At 42.0% G+C, this 19,388-nt stretch overlaps 1 protein-coding gene across 1 annotated transcript in view; it reads left to right on the top strand.

The window, feature by feature from the left end:
* ULK4 (unc-51 like kinase 4) overlaps nt 1-19,388 on the top strand; it is a 575,532-nt gene that overhangs the window by 210,715 nt on the left and 345,429 nt on the right. Inside the window, exon 30 of the mRNA XM_004614546.2 lies at nt 10,244-10,336. Coding sequence (XP_004614603.2) covers nt 10,244-10,336 — 93 coding nt within the window. The remainder of the gene's footprint in view (nt 1-10,243; nt 10,337-19,388) is intronic.

The following is a 19,388-nucleotide window of genomic DNA, read 5'->3' as shown; positions in this document are numbered from 1 at the left end:
GAAGGACATTCAGCTGCTTCTGTGCTGCATTTTTGTCACCCTGCACTGCACTGTAGCATTGTCATCCCATTGTTCATGGATTTGCTCGAACGGGCACCAGTAACGTCTCCATTGTGAGACTTGTTGTTACTGACTGTTTTTGGCATATCAAATACACCACGGGTAGCTTGCCAGGCTCTGCCGTGCGGGCGGGATACTCTCGGTAGCTTGCTGGGCTCTCAGAGAGGAACAGAGGAATCGAACCCAGGTCAGTCGCATGCAAGGCAAACACCCTACCCTCTATGCTATCGCTCCAGTCCTTTGTTACCCTGTCCACAATAACTTATGTTAAAAAAAGGCATGAACTTGGCCAATCTTTGATGGGAATTAGAAGAAAGTATTTTTTTTGACCTTTGCTTAGGTGATTATTTCTGTGATAAATTTTATCTCAAATATTTTTGCACCACAGAAAGAAGAATTTTTTTACTCTATTTCGCTTACTTAATTTTTCTGTTCTGAGCATGGCCCTAAGACTGAATTTAAGTTAATTTCTTCTCCCCATTGAAGGTGCAAACCTTGAGGGCTTAAATTGTGGCAATTTGAAAGTTATATTAAAGAGAAACATTATTTTGTTTCTTGGAATGAGGATAGTTCTATCCCCTGAATACTGTTTATAATTCTGTGTTGTTTTATGGTCATGCTTTTATCTTGTTTTTGGATGTCATATGAAAAATTTTTCTTGACTTTACTGAAAAGTCTGTAAGATTACAGGCTTTTTACATTTAACACGTTTTGAAGAAACGTATGTCTATGTTTCTCTTAAAAAAACTGTCTTACCACTTGTCTATTGCTCTATTTATATATTCATGCAGTTACTGGTATACTTAAATATGTATGCATCCATGCAAGAAAATAAAGAACCACATAGATCTCGAATGATATAAAATCAAAGGACTGTAAAGTCTTCAGGATAAAACTTTAAAATTTGATTTATATCCTATTTCATTTCTAAAATCCTGGAATTGACTCAAGATGTCAGCTAGTCCAAAGGATCCCAGAGACTGTCTAGAAAATGCCAGAACTAGTGGGTTATTGGTGTGGGGTGGGGGTGGTGCTGCAGGTTGACCGTTAACCCAGCAGCAATGCCGTCTGTGGCCACCAGTGGCATGAGCAGTTTCTGGCCATGCTGAAGCCAGATAGTTGTGAGTATTGTGGCCAGGAAGTGTGATCCCTAAAGCTTACCTCAGTGTCCCCTCCCCACAGAAAGCAGACACTAGAATGTGTGTGAGCAGCACAGGGAAAGGAGTATGACCTGTGGCAAGCAGCAAAACCCATAATGCAACGCCCAGAGAGCACCACACCCAAGCATGTGTGTGACCTTGATTATTACAGCCAACATCATTAACAGGGGGAAGGGGCAGGGGTGAAAATTAAGCCATCCTTAATAAAAGAGTAGGTTGTCTATCTTTTTCTTTTTAAAACAAATGTAAATGTAATCTTGTAGTTGAGGTTAACTGCTTATAGTGGTGCCAAAGTCCCATGTTTTTGACACAATAAGTTATCATACCTCCACCATCACCACAGTGCCAAAGACCGTCCACCATTGTTCCCGTGTTTCCTCTGTTCTTGCAATGATCTCTTTTGGGCAACAGTAGCAATATTACTATTTTATACTGCAGTGCTGCTAACTGTGCTTACTGCCAGAATACCAGGACGCCGTCATCACAGGAGCACCCACCGCCCAACCCAGCAGCCTCAGATCACAGACCTATTGACCGTATCTCAGAGTCTATTTCAGTTGGGTCCATTCAATCCCCTGCTTTGTTTCTGCATATACTGCATATATGCAAAATAATCTATTCGTTTTTTTCTTTTCTGACTCATTTTGCCTAATTTAGATTCACTTTGCCTAGCTTAGACTTCCTCCAGTTCAATACAGATTGCAAAAAATTGTAATAGTTCATATTTTTCATAGCTGAGTAGTATCCCATTGTGTATAGATACTGCAGGTTTTATATATATAGGTTTTATATATATAACAATAGTTATATATAGTTATATAACTATATATATATAGTTATATATAACTATAGATATCTATAGTTATATATAGTTATATATAACTATTGTTATATATATAAAACTATATATATATCTATTGTTAGGCATGAGTTGTTTTCAGATATTGGCTATTTTAAGTAATGCTGCCATGAATATGCCTATGTCCTTTTGGAGTGATGATTTTGTGTTCTTAGAATAGGAACCCAGGAGTAGCATTGCAGAATTTTATGGAAGCCATAGTCTTAATGTTTTGAGAAATAGGCAACCCATTTTCCAAAGAGGCTGAGCCAAGCTGTCTTCCCACCTGCAGCCAATGAGAATTACTTTTCCGCCACATCTGAGTTAGCACTTACTATTTCTGGACTTTATGATAGAAGGCATTCCTTTTTATAAAATTTAAATTTTTTTATTTTATAAAGTAGTCCACAATATTTGATTACATTTAATATTGGAACACCAATCCCACCACCATTATACCTTCCCACTACCATATTTCGGATGTTTCCATCCTGAACCTCAACCCCTGGATATAGGCCATTCTTGCTGCTGATGTGGAGTGATATTTCATTTTTGTTTTGATTCGCATTTCCCTGATAATCAGTGATGATGACCATTTTTTCCATATGCCTGTTGTCTGTCTTTATATCCTCTTTGAGAAATTGTCTGTTCATTTCTTCTGGGATTGTTTGATTTGTATTGTTGAGCTTTGAGAGTGTTTTATATTTATTGGATATTAGCCCTTTATTTAGATTCTCTTCTGTTCCTTTCCTTCCCTCCCCTCCATTTCCTTCCTTCCTTACCTTCCTTTTGGTTGTTGTTTTATTGTTGTTTTCTTTTGGTTTGGGGCTATACCTGGTGATGCTCAAGGGTTACTACTGGCTCTATACTCAGGAAGTATTCCTGATAGCGGTCTGGGATGCCGGGATCACCAGGGTCAACTACATGCCAGGCAAATGCCCTACCAACTGTCCTATTGCTCTAGCCCTCTTTTTTTTTCTTTCTTTTTTTCTCTTTTGGGATACATCTATGGTGTTCAGGGCTTACTACTCCTGATTTTGTGGTTCTCAACAAATATTTGTGATATAGGGGATCAAACCTCAATCTGTCACGTCTAAGGCAAGCACCTAACTCCTGTACTGTCTCTTTAGCCCAGGCCTCATTTCTTACAGTGCAGAAGATTTTTGGTTTGATGTTGTCCCGTTTGTTTATTTCTGCTCTTTTCTTTTTCTTTTTTCAGCAGTAGGGTTGCATCATTTAAGACCTTGTTAGATCAAGGTCTTGGAGAGTCCTGCCTTTGTTTTCCTCATTGTAATTTATAGAAACAAGTTTGATTTTAAGATTTTTAATCCACTTTAAGTTAACCTTTATGTGCAGTTCGAGATTATCTTCCTCTTTCTTATAACCACCTAGGGACAAGTCCTCAGCTTTCTCCAAAGTAGATTTCACTGCTGTGCCTTTGCTGTTTGGTAACTTCCTCTTAATCCACCCACATCCCTTTTCTCTCTGTGCACCTTAAGCCTCAAAATCATCTGACATTCTGTTATATCTGTATTTCAGTACACAGATTTTCTTGTATCATCCCCTGGCCCAGAACCCTTTGAACCCTTTCAGTGTAAAAAATAGCATTAACTGCTTAATTGGCCACCCACCATTCTCAGTGTTTTGTCTTTTGCCTATTTGAATATCTTTCTGTTCTGCCCTCAATGTTTTCTCCTTTGCTTGTGAGATTTACTCAGTACTTTCTGAAATGCTCTCCTTGGAACCTATCTCTCCTGCCTATTCCCTGACATCATACTGTGAATATTAATATCCATACTAATGTAAAGCTATTTTATTAACAGTCTTGTCACCTATTTCTATACTGTAATATCAATAAAACATGAATAAATTTAATATAAATATATTAAAACCGTGTAACACTTCCCTGTTGCCCCAGATAGATAGGTCCAGGGTTTAGGCACTTTCCTTGCATGTGGCTGACCCTTTGTTCGCTCCCCAGCACCACATATGATCTCCTGAGCACTATCAGGACCGATACCTGAGCTCAGAGCTAGGTAGGAGTAAGCTTTGAGCACCACTGAATGTGGGCACAACTTCTTCCTGTCTATAAAATTCAAATTGTAAGACATGTGAGGTCACCCCAGTATTTGCCACAATTGCTACTTTCTTTGCTGTGTCTTTCATTCTTACCTTTGTTGAATTTCCTTATATTTGTTGAGTCAATTAAATAAGGGGAGGGAGAAAGAAAAGAAGTGGTAGAATAACTGTTTCTATGACATGCATTTCAAGAGTATTTGGTCTGTTCTGCCTTTTTATTTTCTAAGATGCTGGCTTACACTATCAATTTTGTTTCCTGGAACCCTATTAAGCAGAGCTTGCTTTCTTTCAGATATTAATGAGGTTGAATTTTCCTTCCGGGTCTCTTGGCCATTGTATTCTTAGGCAGATGTTTTTTAATCAGTTTGCACTAGCCCTTTACATATTAGAATATGAGTTCATTGTATGACAAATATTTCTACGAGAAGTTGTTTTTTTACAATTGTTAGGTTTGTTTATGGTGGTTTTGCCATAAAAACTACTTAGTATTTCAAAAATTTAAGCTGTACATAGTTTCTGTTGTTATGCTAAAGAGGCATTCTCACTTAAGACTGAGTATTTACTTTTTTTCCCATCTAATAATAAAATAAAAATTTTAATTTTAGCTTCTAGGTAACACATACCCTACTTTGTGGTTCTGTTTTTGAGCCACACCCAGCACTGTTCAGGGATTGCTCCTGGCTTGGTGCCTGGGGGCCACTCCAAGCAATGTTTTGGGAACCATGTAATTCCAGGGATAAAAATTTGGGTTCCCATGTGCACAGCCTGCTCTTTGGAGATATCTCAAAATCACAGTCATTTGAGATATCTCCCTGCCCCTGACGACACATTTTCATTTGGTATAACCTAACCACTCTAATGCTTTCTAAGGTTACTTTCTCTTGTCCAATGTCAAGTATAACCTTTCTTTTAATTTATATGTGTTTTTGATGTACCTTTATTGAAATGTTATCCTGGTTTTATAGCAAGATCTTCCACATTGCAGTTCCCATTTCTGTTTGTAGTATATCCTCAGATTATTCCCCTCCCCGACCCCCCCCTCCGACCCTCCCACTCACCACTCTCTTGCCCCACTCATCAATTCTGAGTTCATTTCCTTGAGATGTGAAATTCGTATTTGTGGGTTAATCCTAGCAGAGTGGATCTCTTTGTTCTCTGTTTTGGTTTCTTTGCTTCACAACTGGCAGTGCTCAGAGCTTACTCCTGGCTGTGTGTTTAGGAATCACTCCTGGTGGTGCTTGTACCAGGGATTGATTGAGCCAGGGTTGGCCTCAGGCAAGGCAAGGGCCTTAACCACTGTGCTGCATCTCTCTAGCACCCAGAGTGAGCCTCTTTATGATACTTTCTTTTCTTCCAACAAAATAGGCACTTCTTTCTACTTTCTACTACAAAGGTCTTTGGCTTGACCCTCTGAGTAGCTTCTCACAGTGACCCAGAATTATTGAGAACAGGGCTTCTTAACACTCCTGCTACGACCTCTTCTCACCCAGGAAAAAAAAACCCAGGCAAGTGTTGGCAGAAACACTTCAGATTCATGACACGTTTATTTTGAATTAATTTTTGGTCATTGTGCATTTTAGAAACCTTTCACTGTTGCCAAATTTTCCACAACTCCAACATTCAACCACATGCTTCCATAGGAGGTCACAGTTTCAGACACTGGGGTCTAGATAGCGTGTCACAATTTTCTGCCAACATGTCTACTTGAACACTGTTTTCTTCCTCCACTTGGCAAGAGTTCATGCCTTGGATTCCTCAATCTATAATGATTTTTTTTCTTCTTTGAATAATTTCCCTCCTCTTAGGGATAGATATGAAATTATATCAGTGGCTCTTCCTGTCTGGGCTCCAGTTCTTTGGAGCCCTGCCAAAGACCCCTGACCTGGGGAGGGGGGAGGGTCTCTGTTGAGACAATATGTTATTCAGGTGCTACTGTCCGGTTCTGTCTGTGCCCAGACTCAGGGAGCTGGGACTGCCCCTCTTGTCTGTTTATCCAACCAGGCCAGCTCCTCCTGGCTGTCTATGGAGTGGGGGTCATCACTCTGTCTTGTTTTCAAGTCGCCTTCAGAATGCCAGATCCAACTACTATCAGCTCTGCTACTTTATCTGTTTAGAAGCTTAATAAAGCACAACATCCCGTTGACTCAGTTTGTTGACTATTTCAGCCCTATCTTTGATTAAACTCAATTCAGTGTATCTAATATTTGTATTCTAAACATACTCATTATTAATTCTACCTTTTTTTTTTGAAGAAAACATACTGAGAGTTTTTCAAGGAAATTCTCAGGCTCAGACTGAGAATAAGCTTCAGTCCTTCCTACTATCTCAAGGTTAGATAAATTTCAGCAACTTTATAAGAGTTTTACTTTCGTCAATCAAATAATCAAAGTCCACCAATATTTTCTTAAGTGTACAATTGACATAATCTTGCTAAATATGTTTTAAATACTTTAAATTCCATTAAGGTCCCTCCCACCCTTATTGCTAATTCAATCCCTCTTTTCTCTTTGGCACTTGTAAGCATCAAGTAAAATAAAATGGAAACTTTTGGAAATTCATTGTTTATGGTCAATCATTGGAGTGATTCGACTGGTCTGGCAGTGGGATGTAGCGAGCCAGTCATGTGAGGCCTGTGAATACTCATCTAACATTGCTGCCCAATCCTGCCCCCCTTGAGGCTCCTTGACTGAAAAATTTGCAAGTAGAGTTAGGAGTGCATTCATTTGTTCTGGAGTCACACCTAGAGGTGTTCAGGGCTGCTGCTGGCTCTGTGCTCAGGGTTCACTCCTAGTGGTGCTCCAGGAACTTAGTGTTGCTGGCAGAGGCAGGAAGGACGGGAGTGGGTGGGTAGGTGGGTGGGGAGTAGAAAGGGGATGGGATGGTGTCAGTTATGTGCTGGCAAATAAGCACCTTAAACCCTGTACTCTTTCCAGCTTGTGTGGCATTCTTTTTTTTTTTGCTTTTTGGGTCACACCCGGCGATGCACAGGGGTTACTCCTGGCTCTGCACTCAGGAATTACCCCTGGCGGTGCTCAGGGGACCATATGGGATGCTGGGATTTGAACCCGGGTTGGCCAAGTGCAAGGCAAATGCCCTACCCGCTGTGCTATCGCTCCAGTCCCCTGTGTGGCATTCTTATCTCCAGCTTTTATGCCTCATTTTAGACTCAGAAGTGCCTTGGTTTCTTTAGGAAGTATGTATGGTGGAAGGTTTACTCAATAAGTGTGTATGTGTGTGTGTGTGTGTGTGTGTGTGTGGTGGCTGTGGGGGGTGAGCATATTCAAACCCTGCATAATACCAAGAAACTGGCCCTTGACTGCCTCTGGCAGAAACACTGGCCAGCAATGCTTCACGTGGGCGTGTGTTTTGTTTTTATTCTGGGGTGGTCCATACTGGTGGTTCTCAGAGGCTCTTCCTGGCTCTGTGCTAAGGCGTCACCCTGGCAGTCAGTGCTCAGGGGAGCCTTATGGTCCAGGGTCAGCCACATGCCAGGCACCTATACTTTTATCTATGCTGATTATAGGCAGAATCCTTTCACTGCTATAAACCGTAACTGGGATTATAACAGCAGCTTCTGAAAGTCCTCCAGCAAGTCTTCGCGTCTCAGTGTAGACTTGGTTCCCCCCAAGTTTGGCAACAGATTTTTGTCTTTATCAGAATGTTGAATAGACAGGAATTAGTGATTTCTTTCAAGCATGTTATTTCTTTCAATATTTTTATAATGGATGTTAAATTTTACGAATGTTTTTATTACCTCTAAAGGTGTTTCCTTGATTTTTGTGTTTTACTCGTATCCTTAAAAATGTATTATTTTCCTAAACTTAATTTTTACTTTTATATTAACTTTTGTTTTGCTGTACTTTTAAAAAAAGTATAATTTTTGATTTATTGATGCTTTATTTATTATTTTATTATGAACTTTTTTTATTATTAGGGAAGAATTTTTTATAGCACAGCAGTAGGGCATTTGCCTTGCACGCGGCCGACCCGGGTTGGATTCCTCCGGCAAGCTACCGAGAGTATCCCGCCTGCACGGCAGAGCCTGGCAATCTCCCCATGGCGTATTAGATATGCCAAAAACAGTAACAACAAGTCTCACAATGGAGACACTGCTTGAGTGAATTGATGAGCAACGGGATGACAGTGATACAGTGATACAGTGATTATTTAATATGTATAGTTTCTGTTTGTTGGGAATCAAACCCTGAACTTCATGCATTTAGGACAGGTATTCTACCAGTAATTCTACCACTGGCCCCTTTGTGTAATTATTACTATTATTACTAATTTTGGTTGTGCTGATTAAACACAGGGCCTTGCACATGCAGGGCAAGTGCTTTGCTGCTTGGACACAGCCCTGATCCCTATTTTGCTTCTCTTATTTCCCTGCACCCACTTGGAACATTACAGAGGTGTGATGGGTCCTGTGGTCCCACTGAATCTGAGCAGCTTCTTGCTCTGTTTTAGATGCTCACCAGGCAGCTGTGGGATGGGACTTCTCGGGATTGTTTTCTTTTGTTTTTCCTATTCTTTCAAGTTCCTTTTTTTTTTTTTTTGGTGATTCTCAGGTTGCCTGTCTGTAATAAATAGTCCCTCTCCTCCCTTTACTTGGCTCCCTTTTAATGGCTGTGAGCTCAAAGGCTGCATAATTAAGTTTGTTATATAATGATTTCCAAAATGAGAGTAAATAAGCTCTGAGTAAGAGCCTGGGGCCCTATTCTCTCGATGAAAAGCATCTGCTCCAAGTCGTGGATTTTTAAATACACAGTCTGGATTATTTTGCTTCCTCTTGAAGTTGTTGGTTGTTGCCACGATAAGGTCAGGAGGTTGGCTTGTTTGGTGGCTAGCTTGTGTGCTTGCTCCTTCGTTCATTCATGCACCACTTGTTTCGCGTCCGTGTGGTGCTGTGTGCTGGGCAGCAGAGCCCAAACTTAGGGTCAGGAGACAGCAGACAAGCCAGCCTCAGCCTGGCCCGCAATGTGGGAGCGTAGGAGAAACTTTGCAGTGGAAACTTGATAAGGACCTTTGTTGCGTTCTTCTCTCAGCTAACAGTTCTTCTTTTCAGTTTTTTAAAGAGTTTAAAGTGCTGAGAGTGCTGTGGAGGGAGAGTTAACACAGCAGGTCTGAGGCTGCTACCCCAGAAAGGCTCGCATGTAAGGTCAGCGTGCAGAGGTGCTTGGAGTACCGTGCACATGTGTCCCATCAGGATTTCTCAGGACACCCCAGCTATCCTGTGCACAATGGATGTGTTTTGCTAAATGTCTGCTTTCTTTCTGGGACTTTGCCATGTGTTAGACAGAGGCCGCCTCTATGGTTGCCCCCCAGACAAACCTTGGTCTCTAGACTCTCTACTGGGCTTCGCTGGGTGGAAACATCTCATATAGCAGCTGCTTTGCCTTGTGAGGTGCTTGAGAAAGTTCTGGAATATTGTGTCCCTCAGGGGAGAGAGCAGAGGGAAGCGGATGCACAGGGTTGGCTTGTCCCGAGTGACCCAGCTGTGTGTCCTGCTCGCTTCAGTCCCCACCATGAGTGAGGGAGCCCTTGCGTCCTCTAACCAGCTTTGGAGGAGCAAAGTGGTGTTTTCTGTGGAGTTTGTTAGCCCCCAAACAACACTCGTGTGAGGCAGAGTATCAGCATTGCCATCAAAAAGGGAAAACTCTTGGGGGCTGGAGAGATGATTTAATAGGCTGGATCACATACGTTGCATGAAGGAGGTCTGGGTTTGATGTGTCTGACATTGCACTGTCTCCCAAGTGACTCCAGGAGTGACCCTCGAGCTCTTCCTGGAATGACCGAACACAGAACTGGGTGTCATCCCTGACCAGCTGCTAGGTGTAGCCTCCCAACCAACCAACCAACCAACCAACCAACCAACCAACCAACCAACCAACCAACCAACCAACCAACCAACCAACCGCATCTCCCTCCCCTACCCCTTAAAAAAGTGAAGCTGTTTGAAGCTTCCTGAAATGAGGAGTAGGTTCCCCAGCTCCTAGTTGTGTCCATTCAGACCCTTGTTCCTTGTGGCCTAGTGTTTCTGCCTTTCAGCAGGAGTTTAAGTGAGGAAATGCGCTGAGTAACTTGGAAAATCCCTTTCTCTTCTCAGGTATGAGCACATCCTCACGCAGCCCGACCCCGTGCCATCCTACGCACTGAAGCTACTGGTGGTGTTGACGGAACGCAGCCCAGCTTTCACCAGGTACTGAGTCTCGTTTCTTGCCTGTAAATTGATTTTCATGTGCTTTTGAAACGTTAGAGGTGGTGACATTCAAAAAGGCTAGAGGGGGAATAATAGTACAGAAGGCGAAGTAGTTGCCTTGCAACTACTGGCTGACCCTGGCTAGGCTTCCTGGAGCCTGTTGTGGTCCCCTGAATACCACCAGGGGTCACTCATGAGCACAGAGCAAGGAACAGCCACTGACACCCATAGGTGTGGCCTCAAAAAAAAAAAATAACAAAACAGCTGGGGGATGAGGGGGTTGGGGAGCCAAACGAACCCAAATCTAAAAGCCTAATGTTTGAGTTTCCACAGTGCTAGCTCTTCATGTTCTCATGGTGTGTGGTATCTCGGTCCTGCTGTTTGGGGTCTTTTATATATATATATATATATATATATATTTTCTTATATATACATATTCTATATATATATATAGGAGACATTACTGGCACCCGCTCAAGCAAATTGATGATCAACAGGATGACAGTGATACAATGATATTATATACATATTATATATGTATATGTATATGCCGTGCAGGCAGGATACTCTGAGTAGTTTGCCAGGCTCTCTGAGAGGGATGGAGGAATGGAATCTGGGTCGGCTGCATGTAAGGCAAACGCCTTACCGGCTGTGCTATCACTCCAGTCTATCCCGCCTGCATGGCAGAGCCTGGCAAGCTACCTGTGGTGTATTGGATATGCCAAAAACAGTAACAAATAAGTCTCACAATGAGAGACTTTACTGGTGCCTGCTTGAACAAATCAATGAGCAATGGGATGACAGTGACAGTGAAATACATATATATATATACTTTTTATTCCTTGTTGGTGTTTATATACTGTGCAGTACATGATGTCTTCATAAGAGTATGAATTCTTTAAGGAGGAAACGAGTTAACACATGCTCCTTAAAAAATGTTAACTGGGGTTTCTAAATAACCAGGCAGCTATAAATAAACTCTCCATAGGGTTTAGCAGCATTGCTTTCTAACATTTTATTTGATTGGCATGCTTTGATTGCACAGTAGAGAGTTTTTGCAATTATTGTAGTTACTCTATGTCAATTGGTGATTTTTGGTGGTGAAATTAGTGGCCACCGCTTTAGGCTATGGAGAAGGGTTTGTCAGAGAGATCACACCTCACCCAGGCCTCCAGGGACACAGAGAGGAAGGGGGTCTTGTTGCTCCCGAAAAGAACCCTGGTTTTAGTTGTGTGGAGTTGTGACTGAGACCTTTTGGCATTTGGGCACCACCTGCGGGGGGCAGAGGCACCCCCAGAGCTGATGAGGCATTTGGATACCACCTGCAGGGACCAAAGTGCTCCCAGACCTGCTTTCACAGAGAATAATCACGTAGTTACCTCCCAACCCTGACTTTGGACTTTACTTTCTCCTGGTTTCCGCCCCAACTCCAGAAAGGACGGCAAAGTACTAAGTACTAAGCCAATATTATCGCTGTGGCTGTAGTAACTGTCCATATCAAGGGGTCAAAGGAAAGGCAGGAAAACCCAATATCCTTCCCTTGTGGGCAGGCCAGGTCCCAGGTGGCAAGTGTGTTGGGTACCTTTAAGCACAGACTGTTCCCCTCACAGAGCCATTTCCCACGCTGTGAGCTGCCTCATTCATTTCAGGGCAGAGACTTGCAAGTTGGTTTTTCTTTCTTTCTTTCTTTCTTTCTTTCTTTCTTTCTTTCTTTCTTTCTTTCTTTCTTTCTTTCTTTCTTTCTTTCTTTCTTTCTTTCTTTCTTTCTTTCTTTCTTTCTTTCTTTCTTTCTTTCTTTCTTTCTTTCTTTCTCTCTTTCTTTCTCTCTCTCTTTTTTTTTTAAGTTTTAGATCCTTCGAGGTTACTCCTGGCAGGGCTCATGGTACCATATGGGATGCTGGGAACTGAACGGGGTCAGGTGCATGCAAGGCAAGTGCCTTCCCTGATATCGCTCTGGCACCAAAGTTGCAAGTTTTATGCTGTGCTCTGCCCTGTTGCAAAAGAATTTGGGAGCACTTTAAATCCTTTTTAATCCTTGCCAATTCTGAACACTGTGTTTTTAGAGCTTCTTAAACTTCTGACCAATGAGCTTTTTAAATCGTCATTCAGGAAGGTGCCAGTCTTTTCCTAAGGGAGAAATTTCATTCTAGAGAGTGATTCTGCATGAGTTGAAAAAAAAGGCCTCTAGGTAGAGGTTCCCTTTCTTGACCTTTGCTTTCAAGTGCTGACATTGTATGCTAATTTTATTCCTTCATTAAATGGAATAGACCCTGTTTACATTATAAATTTTTCTAGCATTTTTTGTGGCACATTTCCTAGATTCCTTCTTTTGATGGTTTCTACTACATGCACTTGAATTTCCTCCCGTTGAGGGGGAAAAACTCTAGTGGAGAGCCAACTACCTATGTTTAATTGTTCACATTGAAAATTACTTGAGATAAGGTTTAGTAATTAATTTACTCATACTTTTTTTCTAAAGGAGTTTACAAGAAAAATATAATGGACTGTTTGTGAGCTTTTCTTTATTTTAATTTGCATAAGCAATATTTGAATATTATCTTTTTTATTTGCTGTGCTGGGGAGATACTCTCGGTAGCTTGCCGTTCTCTCTGAGAGGGGCGGAGGAATCGAACCGGGTCAGCCGCATGCAAGGCGAATGCCTTACCCGCTGCGCTTGGCATATTCGATATGCCAAAAACAGTAAGAAGAAGTGTCACAATGGAGATGTTACTGGTGCCCGCTAGAGCAAATCGATGAGCAACGGGATGACACTGACAATGACAGTCTTTCTATTAAATTGCAACAGTAATGTCTAGACAGTCATCCTCTGGCTTTCTCATTCCTATCGTTGCCATGTGGTCTTTTCCGACAGGGAGTAGATGTTATTTTGGTGTGTGTCCTTGAATATTTTCTGTTGGTTTAAATTAAACATGTGTACACTGAAATAAGTAACTTCCCCCTGGGGTAGATATTTTAAATAAGATATTATTTTTTTCTGAAAAAAAAATAGTCTTATTTATCAAAATTACATGAAGCTCTTTTGCATATCAGTGTTCACTCATATTCTTGGTAATATCTCTGTTGAACTAACAGATAAAAGTAAGGTTTCATTTAATTTTCCCTTCATGCTACTGTTAATATTGACCTCTTAATATTCATCTACTATATAATAGTTAACTAAAAGTCAATCTTCATTTTTACTTCTAAATATAATGTTAAATCTGAATGATGCAGAGTCTCTTGCCCCCGTGCCTGGCTGTCTTCACCAGGGCCCCTTGGAGGAGGTGGGTTGAGTTTCCCTCTCCACCCTGAACAGAGCCCTGGCAGCAGAAGACCTCCAGAATCCAGCCACAGCCATGCTCAAGGCTCCTCTCCACATGTTCGGATGAGCCTCGTGGATGAAGGAACTGGCAGAGGAACCCAGGTGTGCAGGACCCAGGGCCGAGATCTCCAAGCCTGGCCTCTTCTGCCCAGACCCCCCATTTTCCAGTAGTTAGGCAGTCACACCCAGAAACTGCCACCAGCACCATGTAATCCCATCAACAACCAACATCCCAAGCTCCCAGAAGCTTATAGATTATACATCTGATAGCCTAGTTCTCCCTCTAGGAGAATCTGGAAAGCTACTGAGAGTTTCCTGCCCACATGGGAGAGCCTGGCAAGCTCCCCATGGCGTATTCATATGCCAAAACCAGTAACAATGATGGGTCTCATTACCCTGACCCTAAAAGAGCCTCCAACGTGGCACCGTTGGGAAGGATGAGTAAAGAGAGGCTTCCAAAATCTCAGGACTAGGATGAATGGAGACGTTACTGAGATCGCTCGAGAAAATCGATGATCAATGGGATGATGATGATGATGATGATGATGATGATGATGATGATGATGAATTATATTCTAGAGAATGATGTGACCAGCATAATTTAATATTTTAATAAAAATGTTTTAATATTTTTTTTTATTATTTTGGTAGTAGAAGCAGTTCCCAGGTGGTGCTTCCTAGGGTAAAGAGGGTCACTCTGGGTGATTCTGATCCATTGGATTTCATTTAAAAAAAATGGTTTTTGATGGATTGAGGTACTATGATTTACAATACTGTTAATGATGGTTTCCATGTACATAGTTCCAATACCACATCCATCACTAGTGTACCCACCAAGGTTCCCCAGTGTCCCTCCCTGACAGCCCTCTCTCCCCACCAAACTTAGTTGTGTGGATTATTTCTCACATTTCGTTGCCTTTGTTGACTGAGTCCTGTGATTGAATCTGGAGCTCAAGGATGCATCGTTTCTTGTGCCCTGTGGTGCTGGGGACCTCTAGGGACACCCTGATATATACCTTATGTGGTTTAGGAGGCTGTGTAGTGTCAAGGGTGAAAGGGCCTTGTGTGTGTGTCCTTTCACCCTTGACCACTACACAGTTGTAGTGTCACTACAGTTGTAGACACTACAATTCTTTTACTAGCTCTTTGGCTCCTAAAATGTTAATATTTATGAGTTCTTATGGACCATATTGCAAATTTCAATATTTCGAATAGTATATAGAGGAAAGCAAGCTTTAAATATAATACAGTATGTATTATATTTTACATTAATAGTAGTATGTTATCTATACCACCCGGCACCTCTTTTTATTTATTTATTTATTTTTAAATAAAGCACAGTAGAGGCCAGAGAGGTAACATAAGGGCAAAGGTTAAGGCACTTTCCTTGCATACAGCTGACCCCAGTTAGATCTCCAGCAATAACATATGGTTCCCTAAGCAACATCAGGACTGATCCCTGAGCACAGAGCCAGGAGTAAGCCCTGAACACAGCTGGGAATGTTCCAAAACCAAAAAGGAAAAAAAAACAATGACAAAAACCAAAATCCCAATAATAAACAAAAAATCCCATAACAGTTTGCTGAGACGTAGTAATGCACATGTCACCTGTGGCTCTGTTTAAGGATTCATTATACTTAACAGATATTCCACATTTTTCAACATTTTTTTTGGTGAACATCTGTGTTTTTGGAACCTTTGGCATTCTAAAACAAAGCTACTATCCATGACCTTGGTCATTCTTTGCTACATCTACGAACATGTAGGATGAATAACGAGAAGTGGAGTTGCTTGACCAAATGGTGCATATGCCATGATGCCCAAACTTGCCTGTTCTTGAAGGCTTTCAGTGTTAGAAATCCAGGTCATATCCCCTGCCAGTTAAATCATATGCTCCAGGACTGCACATGAGCATCAGAGTCAAGAGTGTGCCATTTGTGATGTTTGAGAGTGCCTATTTGTGCCAAAGATATATCAAGGTAGTGGGCGAAGGTGTTTCATCTCTGTATTCTGATATGTGAAAATCATCTCAGTGCTCTTAATTTCTAGTTTCTGCACTGTAATCAGGTCAAAATTTGTTCATTCAGTTTTTAAGCTTTGAGGGTTTAGCTGCTTACTTATTTTGGTTTGGGGCTCCACCCAGCTTTACTCAGGACTTACTCCAGACTTTGTACCTGGAAATCACTCGTGGTGAGGCTTAGGGGTCCATATACAGTGCCAGGGATCGAACCGAGGTTCACTGCATGCAAGGCGAGTGCTTTATCTGCTGCTCTTTCTCTCTGGTCTCATCTATTTTTTTTAATTCTCATTATTTGCCTTTATTGGTTGTCTAATAGTGGTTAATTTTTGTGGCTGTTGTATGTTTGTTTTCTGTAACCAAAACAGAGTTAGGTCTCACTGTCCAAAGAGAGTCACAATCCATTATTTTGGCAAGTGTCTGGAATGATGACTCATTCACCTCACAGGACTTCCCTCGTGACTCAGGGAAGCTGTGCTTTTAGGCAAAATGTTTGATTGGCAGTCATTATCTAGAGTGGAATGGCCTCCAGCCTTCTATACCTGGCAAAATTCGTGAGTACCACTGTAGTGATCCCGAACACAGCAGATGGCAGTAGCCCCCAGCACTGCTAGGTATAGCCTGAAAGTCAAAAAATTATAGAAAGGAAAAGACCAGACTGCCTTCACTGTTATGTGTATAAAGATTTCTATTAATGTAAAATTAGCAAAAAACCATTTGTTGATGTTTATTTATTGTATCCTTCAGTATCAGATTCTTCAAAAGATTTTACATCTTAATTTAGCTTGCATGTATTCAGAGTTTAGAGTACCAAGCGATAACGATTAGATGATGAGACCATCTTATTTTAAGGGAAACATGCATAAGTTTATTGTGTTTATTCTTATTTAATAGGATTCTAAGTAGATAAAGAAATATTTGAAAGCCTAGTCTTAGTTCCATCGAGAGTTGTTTCCCTTCAAGTAAGAGACAAGAACATGATCAAACCTCAGTTGTATCTGATGGAGTTTTAAAAAGAAAAACAGCATCTTTGTTTCCAGTAATGAGGCTCAGTGGTAGAGCAACAGGCATTGCATGTATGTAGCCCGAGATTGAATCCCTGGTGGCATCCCCTCCCACCCCTGCCCCCCACCATCCTTACTGCCACATAACTGAAAAATCCCACCACCCTGGCAAATCCAGTGTGCTATTTGGTTTGTAGCAGAGGATCCATTTCCCATGTTGGTCCAGTTTTCCTGGAAAAAGGCCTGTGCTAACTCCCCTAAGCGTTGCCCCTTTCTCCAAATTTTACAGTAGGATGCACCGAACCATTGTTTTCAGAGACCGCTGTACCTCAGTAGCTTCTGTCCATTAAAAGCGAATTAGCTTTTAGCAAATCTTGCTTAGCAAACAAATGAAAATTGAGTTTCGTAGTTTTTTCCAGAGTAAAGATTAGCATTTTTTTCCTGAACAGCAAATAAAAGTTTTAAAAGACTGCTTATGCCTTATGTCTAGAAATGATCATTTTAGTTGCTTCCCCCACCCTAATATTAGAAACTAACTTGTGTAAGATTCATGAAAATGACTTTCAAAAGAGTAACTTTTTCAGTGACCACTTAAATGAAGTGCATGGTGAATTTCTGACATAGACTCTGTGTAGACTTTAGTGAAAAGGACTTCTGGGCCCTGGAGGACTAGTGCAGTGGTTGAGAGTAACGCCTTTCAGAGTCTGGTGACAATCTCCTATCCATGTTTCCCCACTTGTACCAAGTACCACCCTGGCAGCTCTGAGATCCCTGGTGTTGCAAGCAGGCGACTTCCAGCCCATCTGTAGCCAAACGTGCCTCTACGTGTGCTGAGTACCAGGGGGTACTACTCGGCGAGTCCCACAGCAACAACAAAAAAAAAATGTGTAGGCTCTGTGCATGTGTGAGCACGGCAGCAAACCCCACTGAGCCTGAAACCAGAGCCATGTGCCTCATCAAAGGACTGTGACCCCTGGTGAGCGTGGGGTACAAGCATACAAGCACCACAACCAAGTAATGCAAGCCTCAGTGAGTGCCAAGGGAGCGTGTGTGGGAAGCCGCCCCGGGGCAGGGGGCAGCACAGCTGAAAGTCCTTGAGTACCAGAGTCGGGTTTGCGTGCGATCCCATTATTAGGACAGCAGAGTTGAGACTTGACAGCCACAACAAAGGGAAGGGCCATATTGGGATTAAAAAAAAATCTCCATCTGGGCTCGGAACAGCAGTGCAATCGCAAGGTGCTTTGCCTTGTACTTGGCTGACCTAGGTTTGATCTCTCGCACCCCAGATGGCCCGCTGAGCCCTGCCAGGAGTGATCACTGAGCACAGAGCCAGCGTTAAGTCCTGAACACAGCGGACTGTGGCCCAACAAGCAACCAACCAAACAAACAAAACACGAGGCCTGGGTTTAGAAAGAAAGCTGAGCTCAGGCTTGCACGCATGTGGGAGCTGCGTCCCATCCCCAGCCTTGCTTGGTCCCCTGAGCACCTCCCTCCCTCCCTCCTTCACTTTGGCCCTGCTTCTGGCCATTTAGTTATCATCCTTCAGCTACATTTTCTGGATACATATGTATCCATTTATCAAATATTTCATCAGCAACTACTGATGGATGCCAAGGATAAGTTATTTGTAAGATCAAACGCTCACCCTCAAGTTGCTTAGGATTTAGCTGAGGAGACAGATTTAGTGGTATATTTTATAAAACTGTATCATGATTGCAAGAGTATGGTCATGTCCAAAAGTTTTGGGGAATTTAGCTCCATGAGTTGTATGATCTTGGCCCAGAGACTCAATGTCTGGACCTGCCAGTGTTCCTACACCGAGACAGTTGCAGGTAAATACTGATTTGGTTTACAGAAAACGCTGAGTGCCACCTCAGTTCTTCTTTCTTTATATCCCTTCTTTCTCCCACCTCGCTTTTCCTACCTCTTTTCTTTCTTCTTTTCTCCCCCCCACTTCTTGCTTTTCATTTTAGAAGGAGTTTAGAAGGAACAAAATCCCTTAAAGAGGTAACCCCATTACTAAAATAAGCCAGTCAGGCGAACTTTTCCACAATTTGATGCTTTTACTGGTGGCATTTCCATGATTGAAGTAACTATAGAAAAGAGTGGGGGCTGGAGTGATAGCACAGCGGGTAGGGCGTCTGCCTTGCACGCGGCCGACCCGGGTTCGAACCCCAGCATCCCATATGGTCCCCTGAGCACCGCCAGGGGTAATTCCTGAGTGCATGAGCCAGGAATGACCCCTGTGCATTGCCAGGTGTGACCCAAAAAGAAAAAAAAAAGAGTGAAAGTGTGGTTCAAATTAGGATGAACTGATATTCCCAGGTATAATCTACTACTTTTTAGGATAGTGCTGAGTATCAAAAGGCCTCAGAATGAGAAGAAAGTCAATAAGTGAGTCTCTAAGGCTTCCCGTTCTATCAAGCAGCTTATTGCATTCACAAAGTAACTTTCCCATTTACTCTTTAATAGCACTTATAGTATAAAATACAAGGTTTCTTCAATAGACACAGCCTCTGGGCATCTATTTTTGTTTTCTTTTTTTCTGGGTAGGAGGAGAACACTTTGCAGTTCTCAGAGCTTACTTCTGGCTTTGTACTCAGGGATTACTCCTGTTGGTACTCAGGGGACCATCTTTGATGTTTGGGATTGGTTGAACGTAGGTTGGCCACATGAGAGGGAAATTCTGTATTCTCTGGCCCTTTAGCA

Source organism: Sorex araneus, chromosome 4 (assembly GCF_027595985.1).
Source record: "Sorex araneus isolate mSorAra2 chromosome 4, mSorAra2.pri, whole genome shotgun sequence".
Classification (NCBI taxonomy): Eukaryota; Metazoa; Chordata; class Mammalia; order Eulipotyphla; family Soricidae; genus Sorex; species Sorex araneus.
Note: the sequence above shows the minus strand (reverse complement) of the source record. Positions and strands in the feature narration are given on the sequence as shown.